This window comes from Beta vulgaris, chromosome 3 (genome assembly GCF_026745355.1).
Source record: "Beta vulgaris subsp. vulgaris cultivar EL10 chromosome 3, EL10.2, whole genome shotgun sequence".
Taxonomy (NCBI): Eukaryota; Viridiplantae; Streptophyta; class Magnoliopsida; order Caryophyllales; family Amaranthaceae; genus Beta; species Beta vulgaris.
Genome location: NC_079204.1, coordinates 12228232 through 12249173, shown reverse-complemented (window position 1 = coordinate 12249173; position 20942 = coordinate 12228232). Strand labels below are relative to the sequence as shown.

Here is a 20942-nt window from a genome sequence, read left to right as displayed (position 1 = left end):
TAAAGCTTTTCGCGTAACTCCATGATCATAGCAATATCCAGTTGGCAACGAAAATTTAGCATTGCAGAAAAAACAAATTTTCTTTCTGAAATATGTATTAGTGTGCTGCATCAGTTCTCCCAATAGTGTTTACTTAAAGCTGTCAAAATTTCGGTAATATACAACATTCAAACACATGACTACTTTCAGAAGTCAAGTAAGCAGCTTAAATATGAAAAAATTCTATGTCTGAAACCATCTTCTCATCTGCTGTCTGGAACCTTGCATTTCACCATCTGATTTGTCAGAACTCTTCTGTGAAAACTTGGATCTGTATTGTTCAATCAGCACGTCTAGCTTATCTACTGCATCGTGCCCTAAAGCATCTTTCTTATTGGTCCTCTTTCTCTTCTTCGGAGTCTTCCCCTCAGGACCCTCTTCTTTGGGACCCTTTATCTTCCTTCTTTTTGAAAGCTCATCATTCTGCTCGGATGAAATCGGATTGAGAACATCCGCAGTTCCAGTTTTGCGCTGAACTGATCCATTACGATATTGCTTTCTTTCTTGGTGGTTTTTATCTTCTCTTGCTTGGATTCGCTGTTTCTTCTTGTTTATTCTGTTCTCTTCAGTGGCATCCCTATCAGGCGCCCTAATTCCTTCCACGGTTTTTCTGCTAGTTTCTTGATCTTCTCTTGATTTCTTATCATCACGTGATTTTCTTTTCTTGGGATTTTCTTTATTTGAATTCACGGATGAATTTAGAATGCGATCATTTTGACGCACACCGGTATGATCATCACCAACTTTCTGCAGTTGATCATTGATTTTCAAACTCCTCTTCCGTAATGTCTGAACATTATCAACAGCAAACTCCACGATAGGACGATGCAGAGGGCCAAATAGTTCTGTAAGTGAAATATGGCAAATTGTGAAATAAGATTGATTTATCAGAAGAAAAAAAATGAACTTTTTGAAAATAAAACACAACTGCTGAAGAAATTACCAGGATTGTTGTTGAGCACTCTCAATGCCACGATAGCATGTTGATGCTCCGCAAACTCCACGAAAGCAACTCCACGAGAATGGTTTTTCACCACCCCTTTCTTAACATCACTAAGAAACTTTATCTGCATATGACCAAATTTAGAGTGCAAAAAAGTCGAAGTTAAATAAACAAGATAAAGCATTGCTCTTAACTCTTTACTCCTAACATTTAGGTTCATGTAGAAAGACAGAAGGTACACATCAGTACCAACTATACTACAATCAAAAGAGTAAGGGCAATTCAGTAAATTCCACTACTGTCATGCACATAACATTCAGTTGAGAAGACTTATTCCTATATAAAAGATATCCCCACAACAAGAATAAGCACACAAACCTGTTGTATTACAGGCGTCTGCTTGGAAGCTTTCGAAGTAACTGCATCAGTACAGAGCTTTCTCAGTTGTTTTGCAGTCATTGACTTCGGTAAATTGTATATGACAATTCTTGTTTTGGAGACATGGAAATTTGGAGATTGAAGTTTAGTCATTTTTTTCTGATGCAACCTGCACAGATCCAATCACCATGAATATACAATGGAAGGATTGCAATGTTAAGCAAAGTAGAAGAAAACAAAACAATAGCGCCTACATATCCTCCTCTAGTCCTGCTAATAATTACACCATCTTTACAAAATTGCACTAAAGAAACTACTCGTACTGTCCCAAAACATGACATTCATTAAAAAGAAAAAAAAAAACATGTTACAAATATATATTCTCTTAAGAAGAATTAGATTGAGAATTTGTAGATCCTAGGTATTACGCAAGGGTGGATGTTTCAACTTCAGATCTCCAATACATCTTTGACTTGTACATATAATAACTGAAAAGGCACAAATCCTAGGTTTTACACCTGCTTGTACCCTCCCCCACATCTTCATAACCTATCAAACATTGATATTTTGAAGATAGCTCTCCGCAGTTAAAAATCACATCTTCCAAGCAGATTAAAAATTCATAGGTAGCATCCTACAGCATATTAAAGCAGCCCTGCAAAAGTCCTTTCAGAAAAAAAAAAAAAGAAGCCCTGCAAGAGAATGCAGATAAAAAGTAGCCTTAGAATCTCAAATTTAGAGATTTGCTGATAGTACAGGAATTGTGTTTTCTTATCCGTTTAAAGAACTAAATAATCAACAGGACAGGAAGCCCTATATATGCATGACCCAAGCTGAAGATATGCAATTCCTGTTATGATGAAATAAACATAGAAATTCAAAGATCCTATTTGGTTCTCACACTTAATAAAGCATTAAAATTTACATTTGGCGTCTTTCTAAATCATCAGATGAAACCCCTTGCGCAGCCGCAGTTCCCTCAACAATCAGACCCTCCTGTGCAAGAGACATAACAAATATATCCGTTAAGACTTTAAAGAAAAGTCTTTTAGAAATATATAACCCATTAATAACAAAGATAAACCCCTCATATATCCCTCAAACACTAGGCGAGAAGAAATGGCAGCAAGAAGATAAACCTTTGCCAGGTACAGGTTGCGCTGGTCTTCAGTCTCCTTTTTGGAGTTCTCCAGTGCTTTGTCATCAGCTGATTTCTTGTCCAACGCCTTTAATACCTTCAATTGTCTTCCTTTTAGAAAGATTCCCAGACCAGGTGCAGGATTTGCAGCAGCAACTGCTGCATCAGCAGCATCAGTCGTTGTAAACTTAAGGAATCCAGTTCCTCTTGGTCGCCTGCCCACATTCAGAAAGAAAGTTTTAAGCAACACCTCTACATAACCTGATAGAGAGAACAAGAAGCAGGATAACTGTTATAAGTCCATACTTAGTCACCGGGTGAACAACAGGAAAGAATGATTGGATTTTCCCAAAACTGGAGAATCGTTGTTTTAGTTCTTCAGGATCAAGATCAAAAGGAAGATTGTTTATAAAGATTGTTCTTGGAAGATCATCATCAATATTTACAGATTTAGATTCAGTCTGTTTGCCGTTTCTTGCTTTTCCATCTTTTGACTGGACTGTTAGTTCAGGTTCAACAGTCTTGCCGAAGCTCGCTTTAGCAGGATCTACATCAATGGACCCATTGTTTGAAGGAGGACCTTCTTTCACAGCAGATGTAATAACATTTTGAAGGACCTTCCGTGCTAATTCTGCTTCTTCTTCAAAGTTAACTGCAGATTCCTTTTCCTCCACGTGAGTGATATCTGAATCAGAGTGAGCTACATCTGAGGCTTCAGCCCTTGGTGCATATTCCAAATCATCATTTTCCGATGCACCATCATCACTGTCAACATCTTCATCAGCAGATTCTCCTATTAAATAAAAAAATCCATATTTGAGAAATATTTGATCCCATATCAGCATACAACTATGCAAAAGCAGTTAGCAATTAATTCCCAGAAGTCACCAAGCCACCTACTGCTAGCTGCCCCTGTAAGAAAAGTTGGTGAGAAATGTAAGCCCATAACTCTGCGTTCCCCTCATCAATATGCCTCAACAAAGATTAACCACAACCAGCTAAGCAATGAAGTCCCCAATCTGGAATCCTCACCCTGACACTTGACCTCATACACCTACAGCACTCCAGAGTCCAGACAAAGCTAGTGAACCTCCATAGTTTGACGTTTGTAATTCCAAAATCCTTTATAAATGTCATTCAGATAAGTCTAACATTTTTAATGTTCGTTTGCTGGTGGACTGCGGCCTTCTCTTCACAGGCCCAAAATAATAAGGGGGTGTTTGGATGGGGGGTTTCAAGAAAAGGAGGGGAAAGCAAAACTCTCCATTCCCTTATCAGTTGTTTGGTTGACGTATTTTTATACCCTTTACCCATTTTCCAGTTAGGTTTACCCACTTTCCCTCTAAAATGATTCCCAAATCCCAACACCCCCTCCTCCCCAAGGTTTTAAATTCCTACACCAAAAACACCTTGACCAAGCACACCACCTCCACCATTGACCCCACCAGCCCTAGCGTTGACCCACCATCACCATCCCACCTCCATTGACCCAAGCCTATCCCAACAGCACCCACCAGATCTGGAGAAAGAGAAAGTGGAGCCGCGCACCCGCCACCATCATCACCACAACACGACTCCCGCCATCTGTATGAAAGAGAGAAACAGAGAAGTCGCCAGTCACCGTTGCTGAGAGAGAAGCCACCGCTCTGAAAGAATAAAAATGCCTGCCTCACCGCCGTTCAGAGAGAGAGAAGCACACCCGCCATCAACACTCTGATCCGCCAGTGAGAGAGGCACGCCTGCCACAACTGCCGGCACTTTCCAGTTGAGATAGAGAAAGAAATGGCTGAAACCTCAAACCATCGTGAAAGAGAAAAACGAGAAGGGAGGGGAGGGAGCAAGAGGGCTAAAATATTTTTATCCTTTCCCTTGCCTAACCAAACACATAGGGAACTGGGGGATTGTGGGTTCCTTTCCTTACCTAACCCTTTCTTGATTCCTTTTCCTTTCCCCTCTCTCAACCGAATGGCCCCTAAAAGATAAGCGAAAGGCAAGGAGAATACCCAACATGTTAAATTCATAACATTTTCCTAGCTAACAGAATCACTTGCTGCTGCTAAATAATTCATCCACCATGTTGTTTATACTAAAGCTTCCTTCCTCATCACTCAAGCTCTTGATATGCCTCCCTTTCGAATAATTATTTTATTAAAGAAACAGAAGAAGCAATGTGGGAAAAAGAAAAAGCATTTTCTCAATTCACTGCAACATTTTTAGATTTATGGCGATCATTAACCCAAACAATTTATAAGAAAGATTACCATCTTCTGAAGAAACTGCAGAACCGGCACCAGCTGTATAAAGTTTCTTTGGTACAGCCCAGTCAACAGCAATGGTTCGACTACCAAATTTCTGTCCATTGAACTTCAGGATAGCCTAGAAGAGAGATAAAAGAACACATAAATACAAGAAACTTCCCAAAAATACCAAGCGTAAAGAGATTTAAAAACTATATATTTTACATACATTTTCAGCATCTTGCTTGCAAGTGAATTTTACAAATCCAAACCCCTTGGACAACCTGAATAGGAAATACAGTCATTCATACAAACAAAAAGGATAACATAGAATTATCCTAGTAATGCAGCATATGCACAATGAAACAATACCTAGTCTCAGAATTCTGCGGGATAAATGCATCCCAAACAAATCCTGCAGCTAAGAATTTTTCTTTAATATCCTTGACTTTTGCCTGCTTCAGTGCAATAATTGGGTTTAGATTGAATTATTAAATTGATCTAAATTTGACAACAGACAATGAAGACTACAGAAAAAAATACAATACAAATCATTAACCTTAAAAGGAAGGTTACGGACAATGACTTTCCACTTCTGAGCCTTGGACCCCTGAAGCAGACATGCAAAACAATTAGAAATGTCGTCTGTCAGTACTTGTCAAAAGCACTGATATGACACAAATCAGGGCCAAATGAACAATAGAACACTGTACTATCATGTCCAGTGCAAGGAAAAAATTAAAATGCACTAATGCAACATATAAGTCATCCTCCTCAATCAAGGCCTTCCCCTCCTGAAAGTCACCTAGTCTACAATCACATACTCCTTGGCTCTGTTGGCGGCTCCACACTAAATGATCGTAACTAATTTTATTATATGATAATTGTCATACCGACTTTGATCATATATGTCAAAACACCCACTGGTAATTCAGACTACTAAGGATATCACTCTGTGCCAAATAAGTGAACACCATGAGCATTGGAATTTTGGAACTTAACATGTTAAACGTCCAAAGAATACTACATCACAACCCCATGAGAAAGTCCACAGCCATTTAGGCACCCAGCCAACGAACATACAGTTTTTCAGCAATCATTACTTTCACTCTTAACTCAACATGCGACATAATTAAACAATATTGAGCCATCATAACAGCGGAAACATGATTCACAAACAGGTTGTAAATTATTTAATATGAGCTACCTCTCCACCGAGCTGGCGTGCCCACACTAGGCCTCCATTAACTTCCTTTTGGTGTAAGGCTGCAACAGAAGCACGTGCATTTCTAATACTTGCATAAAGTACTGATGCAGCTTCCATTTTACATCCATCTTGAGCAAGCCCTAAAACAATGTCTCACTGTTAGAATCCAAATATTTATGAGGCACAAACTAATAGCACAGGAGGTACAGGCGCACTCTACTACTCATGAAAGCAAAAGCTAACAAACTAATTTGGCAGACCTCAAGAGACAAGCTTTGCTTCTTCTTTTCCTTTTTTGGTTGGTAGGTGGGGGGATAAGGTAAGAAATCTCAATATGTTTTTGGCTCAACCCAGATTAGGCTCCAAGGAATAAAGAATAGCTCACCCCCACCCTCCCGAAAGATATTGAAATAAGAAAAACGGATTTTACACCAAGTACCTGAGGTTCCACGGAATGCACGGGTACCACCACAGTCTGAAACTTGCATTGAATACCCTTAATGTTTGCGAAACATCCACAACATACCATGAATGACTAACGGACATGACCTCCGTTCAATAAACATGTGGTACGTCGTGCATTCTTCAAAATCTCAGGTGTACATTTTCCTATGTTAGATTCACTGACTTGGGGCTGTTTATTTAATGGGGTTTAGGCCGCTAATCAATAAGGTTATGTACTGGAATTTTTGCAAACCCGTCTGTGAACACAGTATTAGCTCATGCAGTCTTTGAAAAATCATGGGTACATGATGCAAAATCCCTGAACCAAAATAGAACTGCAAGAGACCTACTTTTACTACATTGTATATTGAAACCTAGCCGTAACCAGGAAAAAGTGATGGGGGAGATTATGCCACTACTTTTCAGTACTATTCTGTGGGTTCTCTCGATCCAGATTTACATGAGCTACATAACCAAAGGGAAGGGACCCTGAGGGATGAATGTATATTTCAGTTACCATGGTGTTGTAGCTCTTCTTTTGGAAGTGGGTATGTGACAGAACACACTCCATCAAGCTCCCTGGCGCGACGCAGGACCTCATCTGCCATATCTCCATTTACAAGGCCTCCGAATATGACGGTTCTTGCCACCCTTCATACATTTCAAATAAAAAATCTATAAAGAATTTCTGATTCTTATAAGTAAAGAAGCATGAATAACTATATAATCAGATATGGATGTCATCATATGCCCTACGGAAAGCCTTATGTCTGCATAAACACACCTATGATGTAGAAACCATATTGTCAAGTTACTTTGCCAATTAATGTACTAGTCTCATAGGCATAGATGCAACCATTAGTGAATCATGAACAAAATATTCTTTCAAGTGAATACCTTTGTGTCTCTGAAGACTTGCCTACATCAGCTGGACCAACAGAGAGTTTCTTTGCTTTCCTTGCTGGCTGAAGCGATTTACCTATTAAATGTCCATGCATGTCACATTGACAAATAGGTGATCTTACATAGATAGGACTAAGGAGACATAAACGAGCATTATAAATAAATGTATGAATAAATACCCTACCTATTTCTTGTTTACTTGGAGGCTTTTCAAGCTTCTCGACCTTTCCTAGCTGTTCGACCTTTTTAATCTTCTTTTCGAGCTTCTCAAGCTTTTCAGCACCATGTGTAGCATTATCCTTCTCATTTGTTGTCTTATCAGTGTCTTTTGATTCAGCTGCTTAAGTAGATAAGTAAGAACTTTAGTGTGACATGAAAGAAACTAAAAAATACATGACCAGTTAACACTAAACCAAAAGTACTCCTATCATCCTATGTGAAAAAGATATCAATTCAACCAAAACAGATACAATAGTGAATATACCAACCTAGGTTAGTTTTAGATCGGCGTTGCTCCAAGGTAGCACGATGTGAAGCAAGTTTCACCACAATTCTCCTTCCATCTCTAGATGAACCATTCTTCATTTCAATAGCACGAGCCGCATCCTCGGCAGTAGCACTGTGAATCAGATATTAGCACATAAGTGACAAGAAACACCAAATTAAGCTCAACCCCAAAAAAAAAAAAATCGAGTATATACTAAATGAATTTGCTAAGGTCGAAATTTTCAATTTAGTGTCCTAAAGCTGAACAAAAATGCCATGATTATGCATTTATGTGAAACAAAGTCCATAAGTTGGGAATTTTATTCTACTTAAACACAAATTATAATCTGGTAAAACAGTAAAAAATGGCACACAATCCCAGTTTGTGAATAGAACTTACAATTGAACATATCCAAAGCCTCGATGTTCAGTTGAACCTGCAATAATAAACCCAAAAAAGCACAAAAAAATGAAAAATAAACACATTAAGAAGCAAATTTAAACCCTTATAGTTGAAGGAAAAACTCCAAAAAAAATCTCAACTTTACATAAACCCTCAAATGCCCAAATTAAATTATGATAAACCCATATCAAATTTAACACAAAACTTTATTGGATTGTATTATGAAAAAACTAAAGTAACCTTTGTTAGTGACCATGAAACAGCGACGTATGGGACCCACATCGCTGAAGGTTTCCTCGAGCTGGGAAGTGGTGAAAGAGAAGGGAAAATTGGAGACGAATACTGTAGCAGGGCAGTGTTCGCTTTGTTGACCTTCTTTTAATTTCTTGTTCTTCCCCATCTCAAATCTTTTGTGTTTTTGAGTTATTGGAGGAGAGAGAATGGAGCCGGAGGTGTTGTTACTTGTTGCAGAAAGTAGAGGGTTTAAGCTCAGGGCTTATTGGAGTAACCAGAGATTAATTCGCCTTCTTCTGTTTGTGTTGGTCGGGGCGGGTCGGGTCATCTTGGATTTTTTGGGGATACTTTTACTTGGGTTATGTACTTATTCGTGTACCAACAAGAGTTGTCTCAAGTTGCTTACAACTTGATATCGCTTAAGGAATGTCTTAAGTTTGAGCCTTATTATATATAAAAACTCTTGTTGGGAGACTCATCGTCTCATCCACCAAAGTCATGTGTGCGACTTGGGTCAAATTCAGATGTACTTCTTTGTGGGATATGGAATCGTCATGCTTTACTTTCTCGGTTTCTTTTTAATTGCTACATTATTTGAGTACAATTTTCAATGCATTTTCTAACTCTTAAGTAATATATTGGCACGCGGGATGCCCCATGCTAGTTAAGATTATTAAACATATCATTACTAGTTTTGAAGCCCGTGCGTTGCACGGGTTATTGTTTATTTTTTTTTTGCAAATTTTTTGTTAACATTGTTGATTTTTTATTGATGTGAAATGAGATTTTTCAACACAATTGTTATATAATTTCTCCATTCTTTTTCTGTTGCAATAATTACCACTTTGAATAGTTTCATCTATTCGAATCACTTCACTTTTGGGGAAAAAAAAGCAACTATAGCTGACAACATCGTCTTTACTTTATGTTAATAAAACCATCATTAATTACTCAAATTGCCTCATAAAGTTGTGTTTATTTTATTAAGGATTTACTTATCCCCTATTCTTGTTTAACCCTCTATGCTAAACTACACTTTTTTATTTTCTTACAAACCATGCCAAAACTCATTGTTGTACTAGAAGAAGACTGAAAAAGTATTTGTCGTTATACTTTAATTTCTAGATTTGTTATTGTGATATATAAATTTTATATTTTTAATGTTCAGTTGAATATTATAATTAAGTCTATTATTATATAGTATGCCAATTATTGGTATGACTAACAATAGCTAATACATTTTTAACATGAAAAATACTCGAATGATACTTTAAGAAAGTAGAGGTTACAAATTTAATAGATGCAGAACAGAAATAGTATAAAAAAAATATATGAGTGTCTGCCACAAATTCAACCTTTAATTATTAGCACATAAACACTAACGTATATAGGATAGAAGATGGGAAAGCAAAGAATAATATCATAATGATGGTATCATGAATAAATTAAATTAAATATAAAACTAACCTCTATTAATAATCAAAAATCCTATTTAAGTGAAAGAATATATAAATCCATCATGACCATATCAAGACTTATCAAACTTTTCCTTTTTATATGATTTGCGACCTCAAATAGTCTAGAAATTCGAACCTTGATTTCCCAGCTAGTTTTAGGGCATGTTCTCCCCCAGCTTATTTTCAGTTCAGTTCAGTTTAATTCAGTTCAGTTCAATCCACTTCTGTTCATATCAGTTCAGTTCAGATCAATTCATTTCAGTTCAGTTCAGTTCAGCTCTTGACAATACTTTTACTCTCACATATCACTATTCATTTCAGTTCAGTTCAGTTCAATTCAGTTAAGTTCAGTTCAATTCAGTTAAGTTCAGTTCAGTTCAATTCAGATCAGATCAGTTCAGTTGTTTTATGTCGAAGAGGACATACCCTTAGGGCCTGTTCTCCCCAGCTTATTTTCAGTTCAGTTCAGTTCAATTCAATTCAATTCAGATCAGTTCAGTTCAGACCAGTTCAGTTCAGCTCTTGACAATACTTTTTACACTCACATATCACTATTCATTTCAGTTCAGTTAAGTTCAGTTCAGATCAGTTCAGTTCAATTCAGTTCAGTTCAGTTCAATTCAGTTCAGTTCAGTTCAGCTGTTTTATGCCGAAGGGAACAAGCCCTTAGTAGTTAAGTTCATTGAGAAAAGAATAAGATCTGACATATAGATATATGAAAAATAAAAACATAAATAATTATTTATACAACAAATATTCAAGGAACAAAATAATTAATCAAATGCATAATACCTATGCAATATCGTTGACAAATTTTCATTTGATTTTTCATGTAATGTCATCATGGTATGCTATAGGTTCAAAACTATATATTTGTATTTTTTATCTTTATATAACTCAATTTTTAAAAGTATGATTTTGAAAAGCATAATTATTGCTTTGTTACATATAATACGCTATTTTTATAGTTAATTTTATATGTATTTAAAATAATTAATAAATAATATATTATTGCTTATCTAAATAAATATATTTTCATAAGTTTTAAAATTATATTGTGTTTAGAACTTATTTCGAAACATATTTCAAACACTCTTGATGGTAAAAAAAGTATAATATTGCTAATTATGTAGCAAAAGCTATAATATTGTGTTTAGAACCTTCTCGTCCTTCTCATTGTATCCCAACACTATGTATTTATAATTATGTACGTCTGTCCATGATAATGCACTAGATCTAGACCGGGGTCATATAGCTTTGATGAAGCCCAATCCTCAATTTTGAAAATGAGATTAAGGGAGAATGTGCAATAGTGTACGTCAAGCAGTGTCAAATATTTTGAAATGCAGGAAGTTTATACTAGTACTTGTCAAAATCCACCGAATCACTTGTATTATGCATTGGTTTTAATTTTTTTTAGCCTCCCCTCTTTTTTTTTCTCTCTCAAACCCTAGCCTCCCCTACCCTTTCTTCATCCATTAGGGGCTGCCATAGATGTTTTCATCCATGGTAAGCCCCTTTTCACCTTTTATTTCCAGTTTTTAATTCATTTTCTTGTTTTGTTCAATAAATTAGTCTCTCTTTATGAGAGTTTCTCAAACCCTGTTATGGGGTTTTTAGTTTCTGTTTTGGAAATCTCACTCCCGTATGGGAGTTGTGAGTATGGTTTTTTTGTTTTTAGGTATGAGAAATTATTCTCATTGGTTGAAGTACGAGACTCAACATGAAGGTATTGGAATCTCGGATGCGGTCAACCTGACTCGATCAAGAATGTTCTTCCCAAACTATATCAGAATGATAGACTTCCTCATCAATAGCTGCTTGATTCAGCAAATACAAGAGGGTTGTGCTGTATTGTTCGATCTGGTTCATTGTAGTTTCTTTGAAGACGAATTTGATTTAGTCTTGTTTAATTGTATCTTGTTTTACTTTAATACCTATTGTAGATGTCGTTTGGCCTTCAATTAATGAAATTTCTCTTTCAAAAAAAAAATGCATTGGTTTTATTATATACTACTTCCTCAGGATTTTTTCTATTCTAACAATTGATTTTCACGCTTAGCAATGCACAACTTCATTTATTAATGCATTTAATTACTGTTTAGTGAAAATTATGCAAATTTTATATTTTGAAGGTATATATCAAGACGAACTGAACAAAACCCCAAATAACTATATTTTTTTAAGTAGTAAAGGATGGTGAGTGAATAATGCAAAAATCTCATTGTTGCAATAGAAAAAGAATGGAGGAAGTTATATTTTTCAAAATTTACTTGTACTTCCAAAGCTACAAACATTGACATATAGGCCATGTTTGTATTAATTTCGTTGGCTTTTGGCTTTTCATTTTGGTCAAATTGTCAAAAAAAGTGTTTGATTGGTGGCTTTTTGGTTGGTTGAAAAGCTGGCTTTTAAGCCAAAATGAAAAAACTATCTAGAGTAACTTTTTGGATTGATTTTTGGCTTGTTGGCCCACAAACTCTCTAATAAACAACCAATCATCACAATTAAAATTACCAAACATTTTTGCAAACACCTGCCTTGAACAACCAACTCAAAAACCATTAAATAAAGCCAATGCTTCCATCCAACCAAACAAGCCAACTAAATCAGCTAGAAGACAACCGCCAACGATCAACAACCAATTGCTAAACAATTTCATAACATCGAGTAAGGAGGATTTCAATTAGGTTGGTAGAGGCTTGGCCATTGATTTTTTTTTAACTTGGTTCTTTTTCAATACCTTCGGTCTTTATTAGTTTATCTGTATTCCTTTTTGAGATACCCTTTATTAGTTTACCTGTTTATTTTATTTTTATTTTTGAAATGAGACCACTAACTTTCCATCACACATACATTTAACTTTAACATAAAATAATAGTTTTTCTTTCCTTCTCTATCTCGTAATATTGTTTTTTCTAAAACTTTTTATAAAAGAAATGGGTAAACTAATAAAGATCGGAGAGAGTATTTGAAAAGGTTGGATCAATTTAGTTAAGCTTGTAACTATCCTATTACATTTGTTTTTATCCCATGTCAAAAAAATAAAAATAGATGAAAAATATACTCGAGCCTAAAAAACCAGTGAAGGAGGAAAATCAGTAAAATAGCGTCAGTAGAAGCTACACGTGGGACGAGTAGAGCGAAATCGAATCCAGCTGCCTATTGAAACTCCATTGACATATTCTCCTTCTATCAATTTCCCCCTTTATTTTTCCCTTTTTTTAAAAAAGGAAGAAGAATAAAAACCATCCATATATCATATCCATCTTTCTTGAGAAACAAGTGAGAGAAAGAAAGAGATGAGAAAATCCTTAGGTGGAAGTTACAGTGGCGGAAATGGCGGACAAATGTTAAGAAGTGCAGGAAAAGTTAATAGAAGAACTAAACTTAATCATTTTCAAGAATCTCTTCCTTCATCCAATAATAATTCTTCTTCTTCACCCACTAAAATATGTTCTTCGTCAACAAAAGATAACACCACATCCAAACACGCCCTATCTCTCTCCTCCCCAGTTCCATCACCATGCACTAGTAATAGTAATAATAATAGTATTAATGGTCTTTCTCTTCCTAATTACTTTATTACTAATAATGAGGAAGAATATAATTATAATGAAGTTGCGAATGAGAATAATGAATGGGAGTGTTTGGAGAATTATTATGATCCTATATTTGGGGTTCTTCCTTCTACCCGTGAAGTTCAACATGCCCTCTTATCTCTTCAACAGTGAGTATACTTATTCTTTCCCGTTTCGTTTTAAATGCACCAAATGGGCTATTATTTGTGAGATATAAAATACTTAGGCATCGTTTGGTTCACATGTAATTTCCCATGGAAATTTATATTTCATGGGAAATTCTTTCCCTTGTTAATTTCCTAGGAACTAGACAAAATTGTTTGGTTGATACCATAGGAAATTGCATTTCCTAGGAAATTACTCACCAAGGGGGGGCTTGGTGAGTTATTTCCCATGTTTCATGGGAAATTCTATTTCCCTTGGAATTTGTATTTCCTATGCTTTTCTCATTTCCCTCCAACCAAACACAACACTCATAATGTATTTCCTAGGAATTTGTATTTCCAAGGGAACTAACTTCCAACCAAACAACACCTTATTTATTTGTCGCATTTAAAACGAAACGGAAAAAGTATATATTTTTTTAGTTTATTACTTGTATTTGATATTAATATTTTAGTATCACTTTCATGTTCATGTTTTTTTTTATTCTTTTTGGTTTTTTTATTTGCCCAATTCATGTGCGATATACTATCAATAGAAAATGTTACATACTGTATTACTCATATAAATGTTGTATACTTAAATCAGAATGTCAGTCATCTTATATTAATACTCTTAAATGAGTTAAATGTGGTGAAGGTGTTTGGTTGTTTTATTGAGCTGTGGGGATCTGGGTAAGTAGAACTTCTCATAGAAAATTGTAAGTAGAATTTCTTGTAGAAAATTTTACTTTCTCATGAACAACTAAACAACTTTTGTCACTTTTTACGATTTGGAAGTTCGAGGGAAAAATAATTTTGTAGGACATATTACTTCCTATATTCAACCAGACTGTAACACAGCTAATATATGGGATGATAAAAGTTGGTACTTGGTACACAGGTATGATTTATGAACCAGGCAGTTCAATGGTACCCTCATTTTAGTTTTGCATATAAAGAATTAGGTACAGTTTAGTACATCTAGATAGCAGAGCCGTCTCATCAAATTAGGGGCCATTAGGAGTTACGACCCCTGTGTTAAAATAAATGATAAAGATTAAATTTTTTTGGTGAATAAAAGAGATAGAAGAGTTATAAATAGGCCTTTTGGAGAATAGGAGAAAAAGAAAAATACCAAATAGAAATTAATCTCTTTATATTTGTAATGAACATGAGTGGTATGAGTAATTCACTCAAGTTCATTATACGCACACATATATCATATGATTTTTTAGTACCTTAAAAGAGAATACTGGAAACTACAAAAGATGTTTTGGCCTAATGTTTAAAATTGAGGTGCTGTGACAGGTGATAGAGTATAGATATATTCCTGGGGCCTCAACCATCAGCTTAAGCTTTTGGTTGAGTTGGTCCTTTGACAACAGGTTCGAATCCCCCCTCCCCTTCTTTGTACTGCATTCGTGGCTCATATGGATAAAAAAAAAAGACAATATTGGAAATTAATAGTGATCCTAAACATCGCCAAATTTTGTTGTTTAGTTTATAAGTAACAAGAGTTGGAATGCAAATTCCTTTGAATTGCTGTGAATCATGAGGAAGACCTGTTTCACGCCAGGGGGTTAAATAAGTGGAACATATCAAGCTCACCCACATTAATTACGCAACAAACATCAACATCGTTGTGTATGGAGTTAATGTTGTCATCTAACAAATACTTCTTAGGAAGTCATTTAATTGTATCAAGTCACTTTCATCTATGAACCAACCGAATAACTTTCAGAGGTTGCTAACTGAATGCAACATGTAAGCTTGCTTTTCATGGTTTTACATTTACCTTAAGAAGTTGTCGCGATCACCTTGTTGACCAAACAAGGTTTTATTTACTAGAAATGGATATGTTGCTTGACCATTGGCATTCATTGTTGTTCTTAATTCCTTCAGATAGCTAATGATTTGTAGGACCTTAGGATGATTGGAGCATCTTTGGTTATTTGAGCTTTTCATAGCTTACGATTTGTTATATATGTAAAAAAAAAATACAGAGTGACTTTGGTTGTTGATTTGCAAAAATCTCACGACTTCGGCCCAAAATGAAGTGTGGAAGTAACAAGTAATATAGGATACAAGAAGAACAAGAGCAAAATTGAACAAGGAAAGCTAATGACAAATCCCATAAGCTAGTAATCATGAACTTTAATTTTTAATATGCTTGTGTTGAAAATGAGAGTGTCGGTAAGTTTTTTGAGGATTAAGGTGCTTGCACTGTGTGTGTAAGACATATTTTTACTCCTTTATATTGGCTTAGCTTCTAGCTTATTGTTCTTCCGCCTTATGAGTTTCCTGTGTTCTTTACCTGTGGCTGTAGAGTCCTTCCTCCACACTCATCCCCTCAATTCACCAGCAAAGAGATACTTTCCGACGTTGAGGATGACATGGATGATCAAACAACTAGAGCCACATATACAGTGCAAAGCACATCCTCAAAGGGTTCCGAGTATGATTGGATAGAGCCATCGATGCATCCGTATGATGCGAAATTAGTGACACAATCTCCTGGATGGGAGAGGGTCTATGATGCTTTTCATCTCTTGCAGACTGAGCCCACTGTTCAGGTAATCTTTAGTATAGTTCTTGTGTTAAATAGATGAAATTAGAAGCCCTTTTAATAAGACTAAGTAATACCACCTTTTCCTCCTTCTGTACTGAGATATGAAAATGGTTTTAGTCATAACCTAGCCAACTCTACTGCATATCTGAAGATTCACATGTAATATGGTTTACAGATGATGAGACATGCAGTGTATTTGGCCTTTGTATATTTGAAGCAAAAATGGGTACTTCTAATTTTTTTTTTTATATTAATGATGTATGAGTGGCAGTTACTTTATTCCTTTTTGTTTTCTTTAATGGAGTGTGATTACAAAGCCAAAGTGATTAAGTCACTATAAATTCTCACCAATGTATATGTAATTCTTGTTAGACTTGTTTAAATATGTATTTAATATATCAACTTTGCATACTTTTAAGAATACGAACTTCAAGATATTCATGGTTAAAATTTGCTTTGGATTGTGAAAAAACAATATGAAGAACAAATAGGAACTAAGGGACGGTAATGAGTTTTGAAATCGAGTTGTTTCCAGCTTTGTACTCACCTGTGGTCGATAATAGTTGTCTTTGTTGAATTAAAACCACATAGGAAAGAAAGTTATGAAGGATACATTTAGTACTGAAGTATATATTAGAGGAGGTACCTGAGATTTGAGAATAATGAACGTCAAGGACATTCGATTAGAAAATGACCAAATTAGGAACTAAGACAAGTATTATGACACAGAGGGACTGTACAATATATCGATTCCACATAATGATCAAGACAGTATAATATTAGTTTGGTCTCAGTCTACGACTCTACGTGATTCTTTTGCTACTGTGAAAGAGTTGTCTACTTCACAGAAAATGGTGGTATCATTGTCATCTGATAAAGCTGTGTGGGATGCTGTCTTGAACAACGATGCTGTACGGGAGATTAGGGATTCTTACCGCAATGGTTAGTATATGCTTCTCTGCTCTTTCACAATTAATTTCAGGCAACTACACTTCTACATTCATGTTATACATGGCGTTTATATGATTTCGTTGAATGTGCACAACAAAAATTTGAAAGTTCTGAACTAAATTTTAGCCATTCTGTACTGTTAGATTTTTGCAGTCATTTTTTTTGTGGTATATGTGCAGCTGCTGAATGTTTGCCGTCAAGCCCTGTTGAAAAACCTGACCCATCTACAAATTTAAGTATACTCAAATGGATGTTTGTGAATATGAAGGTGAAGTTTTCGGAAGTCTTGGGAAATATCTCACAGTTTGTGGGTGATATACTCAAACCCCTTGATGGTGATAAAGAAGAAGAATCATATGCTTTCTCAGATAAGCTCAAGTCAACATTCTTGCTTACCGTTGTCGTTTTATTGATCGTGGTTGTTGCTCGTGGACACAAGGCTTGAGTAATCACTCGTAATTTGCCGACAGTACTAAATTTGCTTTAATTGTCTTCTACTCTTCTTATCTTAAGCTTCAACTTCATGGATAAGACCAAGTGTATTTGGTCCTGGGTTTTGAATGTGTTCAGCATGAAACCTTACATACAAATGTTAGTTTTCACATCTCATTGCATGGTCTCTTTGTTGATGACTTGATGTCGAACATGAGCTACACAGCTTTTGAGTGCTAGTGTAGCTGCATTGCCTTTTTTTTTTTTTTTTTTTTTTTTCCAGTTAAGGTAGCGAAGCTCTTAAAGAGGGAACCTAGGAATGAATACATGTGCCTAGATCCAGGAAGAAACCACATAGTTCGGGGTTTTTTTTATACACAGCCAAACTCTCGCTCATGTGGCTGTGTTTTCCACAATCGTGATTGTATTCAATGCAGCGTTCTAATGTAGAATTTCTGAGTTGCTAAACACCGTACCGCCTTGGAATTTTTTAGCACTAAATAGGTATACAATACTGTATTTGTATATTTTTCATTTCTTTTCTCACTTTCTCCCCTTCTCTCACTTCCTCTCTCCTTCTTCCACACGGCCACACCACTACTGGCGACGCAGCCGCCGTACCACCACCATCACACCCCACCATCACCACACTTTGGAGAAACGCATTTGGAGTTCGCGCTCCACCACCACCTTCACGCCCCATCACCGCCACCATCCTCACGTCCCATCACCACCTTCCACTTGTTGCATGCACCTCCTAAAAGATTTTTTTTAATGAAAATAACAAGAGGGAGGCGTCTGTCATGGACGCCCCACCACCAGCGTAAGCGTCTACGGCAGGCGCTGCACCATAGGGAACATACGCCTGTCATTAGGGGTATTCATAAATATCGATCTGATTGATCCGGTTCGAAAAATTGAAATTTGTTCCAATTTTTCGTTTTACAAATTTTTTCGTATCGGATATTCAAAGATATCCAGAACATTCGATTTTTTCGTACATCCCCTCTGAAGTATCTGAAACATTGTAATTTTTCTAGATAGTTTCGGATATCTAATCCGTAATATTCGTTTTCAATACTAAATATCTGATATATCCGATTCACTCCGAAACTTATGTTATGAACTTTTTCTTTGAAAGTTCACGTTTCAGTTTTCGGATATTCGAAAGATCACATTTTCCCGATATGAAGTTACAAATTGGATAATCCGAAATGAACACCCATACCATCCATGGACGCCTACGTCAGTGGTGGGGCGTCCTTGGTAGACGCCTCTCTTTTTATTTAAATAAAAAACGAAAATTATATTTATTAATTCTCCATTTCTTTGCATATTGTTGGTGGTGGTGGCGATGGTGTTGGTGGCTCCGATGGTGGTGGTGGTAAGGAAAGGGATAAAAAGAGAAAAGAAATGAAAAGTGAAAAGAAATGGAGGTATAAATATACAGTATTAAAATATTGTATATAGGGCGGCGTTAGTAAAAACAATTTAGGGTGACAAATAGCAAAATACATAGGATTTTTATCATAACTAATACTACGATAACTTGGTTATTTCCTTTTTTTTGGTTCTTTATGATAATTGATAGCTGTTATATTCATCTTGCCTGAATTCTTTCATTGGAGGATATATATATATATAGGTTTAAGTTCATATGAGAACCACCCTTATGATGAGAACCGTAAGAACCACTCATTTTTCCTCATTTTACGAAGATTTTGATCATTTCATAATTTTTTTCTCATTTTTTGTTTCACTTATTTTATGGTTTTGCTCATTTAACAATTTTATGCTCATTTATCAACGTTTTTGCTCATTTTACGCTTTGCTCATTTTATATTTTTCCTCATTCAACTTTTTTATGCTCATTTTAGGAAGTTTTTGCTCATTTTAAGTGGTTCTCACCATAAGAGTAGGGGTGTTCATGGGTGGTTAACCGTCCCGAAAAAATATTTCGGTTCGGTAACCGGAAGTTTCGGTACGCTCTTTTTGCGAACCGTAACCGTAACCGTTTAATCTGGTTACCGCCTAAGCGGTTAACCGTTTTTTCGGTACGGTTTTTCGGTTAACCATTAACCGTTGTTTAAGTTATACTATTATGTTTTACTTAATGTAAATATATATTTTCAATTTTTTTGTGCGTATATTTTAATATTATATATACTCTAATATAAAATGTATTATAAAGTGGATAATAAATCAATTGGAGTACATAACTAACACTAAGAATTCACTTCATTTCCTAATTACAATGTTTATATTAGTACTAGAGTTTCTAAATAATTACATACTTCCTCTAATTATTGTAACTTAGCAACAAATATTAGAATTAATGTAATTGTTTGAAAATGTTTCACAACAATTAAATAGAGAAAAAAAGATTTCGGTATTTCGGTTAACCGTTTACTCAAAAATCATAACCGTAACCGTACCGTTTAACCGCTAATTTTTTCGGTTCGGTAACCGTACCGTTCAAAAAATTTTTTGTCGGTACGGTAACCACCCATTTAGACCGGATTTTCGGTATTTCGGTTTCGGTTTTTTATGAACACCCCTACATAAGAGGGTTCTCATTAGAACCCAACTCTCTCTCTCTATATATATATAGCATAGTCACTGGAGCTGTCATGCTATAAATTTCATTTTGTCGTTGTTAAAGAATAAAGTCGTACCCTGATTTTGTAGAGTAATCTCCGGACCTGGTAAAAGGCCAGTATGGCTGATCTGGCTCCTCAGAGTGATATGGAAGTTATATACTCTTAATGAGACGAGTGTCAGACGGGACAAAAAAATCATTAATGCGCCTCATATGCCAACCTTGGTTATGTGGAAGAATAAGATCAGCGACATAGGTGGCATTAGCATCTCGTAATGTTACACAGTCCCGAAAAATTAGGGTCCTCCCTTGCACCCAAGCGTGAGTCCCAGCCCAGATGGAAGTACCATTTTCCACTTTCCAGGCGCATGCTGCTTTGAGGGTATGACTGGCCATAAGGAGGCCCTTCCTACCCCATGAGATATTGTGCAGTGTAGATCGAATCCATGAGGTGCTAAGAGTAGTTGTGAAACACCTTTGAAATCAATAATTGTGGGTTTTGGATAATATGCCACACCTTTTTCATAAGCAGAGCTTTATTAAAATCTCCAATATTGTGGATGCCAAGCCCTCCCTGTCCTTGTGGCTGGTGCATGACCTTTTTTGCTTTCCAATGAATACCCCTCTCCGAAGGAGATTTCCAGAAGAAACGAGCAATCATGGCATTCAGTTTGTGGAAAATAGTTGTTGGAATCGGGAAAATGGAAAGCTGATTCATAATAGTAGCCACCAGAATTGAGTTAATGATTACTAGCTTTGTCGACTGTGAAAGTAAGCCATGATTCCACCTAGCAATCT

At 35.9% G+C, this 20942-nt stretch overlaps 2 protein-coding genes across 6 annotated transcripts; one reads left to right on the top strand and one right to left on the bottom strand.

Annotated features, from left to right (window-relative positions):
* Window positions 1-61: 61 nt before the first annotated feature.
* On the bottom strand, window positions 62-8724 carry LOC104906634 (uncharacterized). 4 transcript variants are annotated; one of them, XM_057393587.1, is made up of 17 exons: window positions 8419-8724; window positions 8176-8212; window positions 7778-7908; window positions 7474-7629; window positions 7284-7365; window positions 6904-7037; window positions 5943-6082; window positions 5295-5345; window positions 5108-5193; window positions 4965-5019; window positions 4760-4874; window positions 2805-3291; window positions 2500-2713; window positions 2286-2356; window positions 1361-1529; window positions 983-1106; window positions 62-884 (listed from the first exon to the last, which is right to left on the bottom strand). In XM_057393587.1, the coding sequence occupies exons 1-17, from the start codon at window positions 8576-8578 to the stop codon at window positions 223-225; spliced, it is 2874 nt and encodes a 957-aa protein (XP_057249570.1). In that variant the 5' UTR covers window positions 8579-8724; the 3' UTR covers window positions 62-222. The 4 variants fall into 4 exon arrangements, with proteins under 4 accessions (XP_057249570.1, XP_010693716.1, XP_057249572.1 ...); XM_010695414.4 differs by having other exon boundaries at window positions 5108-5190; window positions 8419-8723; XM_057393589.1 differs by having other exon boundaries at window positions 7474-7626; window positions 8419-8723.
* A 4231-nt stretch (window positions 8725-12955) lies between these two features.
* On the top strand, window positions 12956-17722 carry LOC104906633 (hypothetical protein). 2 transcript variants are annotated; one of them, XM_048641069.2, is made up of 5 exons: window positions 12956-13599; window positions 15920-16166; window positions 16338-16388; window positions 17011-17104; window positions 17293-17722. In XM_048641069.2, exons 1-5 carry the CDS (start codon window positions 13172-13174, stop codon window positions 17556-17558), a joined length of 1086 nt encoding a protein of 361 aa, XP_048497026.1. In that variant the 5' UTR covers window positions 12956-13171; the 3' UTR covers window positions 17559-17722. The 2 variants fall into 2 exon arrangements, with proteins under 2 accessions (XP_048497026.1, XP_010693715.1); XM_010695413.4 differs by lacking the exon at window positions 16338-16388 and having other exon boundaries at window positions 12959-13599.
* The last annotated feature ends 3220 nt before the right edge of the window (window positions 17723-20942 follow it).

What these genes read in the sequence shown, in the direction of transcription:
- LOC104906634 (XM_057393587.1), bottom strand. Translation starts at nt 8,578, where the DNA reads ATGGGGAAGAACAAGAAATTAAAAGAAGGTCAACAAAGCGAACACTGC. An exon ending in GTTGTTCACCCGGTGACTAA is followed by an intron (nt 2,714 to 2,804) that starts GTATGGACTTAT and finishes GAATGTGGGCAG; the next exon opens with GCGACCAAGAGGAACTGGAT. An exon ending in AGACGCCTGTAATACAACAG is followed by an intron (nt 1,107 to 1,360) that starts GTTTGTGTGCTT and finishes GGTCATATGCAG; the next exon opens with ATAAAGTTTCTTAGTGATGT.
- LOC104906633 (XM_048641069.2), top strand. Translation starts at nt 13,172, where the DNA reads ATGAGAAAATCCTTAGGTGGAAGTTACAGTGGCGGAAATGGCGGACAA. An exon ending in GCCCTCTTATCTCTTCAACA is followed by an intron (nt 13,600 to 15,919) that starts GTGAGTATACTT and finishes CTGTGGCTGTAG; the next exon opens with AGTCCTTCCTCCACACTCAT. An exon ending in TATATTTGAAGCAAAAATGG is followed by an intron (nt 16,389 to 17,010) that starts GTACTTCTAATT and finishes TCTACTTCACAG; the next exon opens with AAAATGGTGGTATCATTGTC.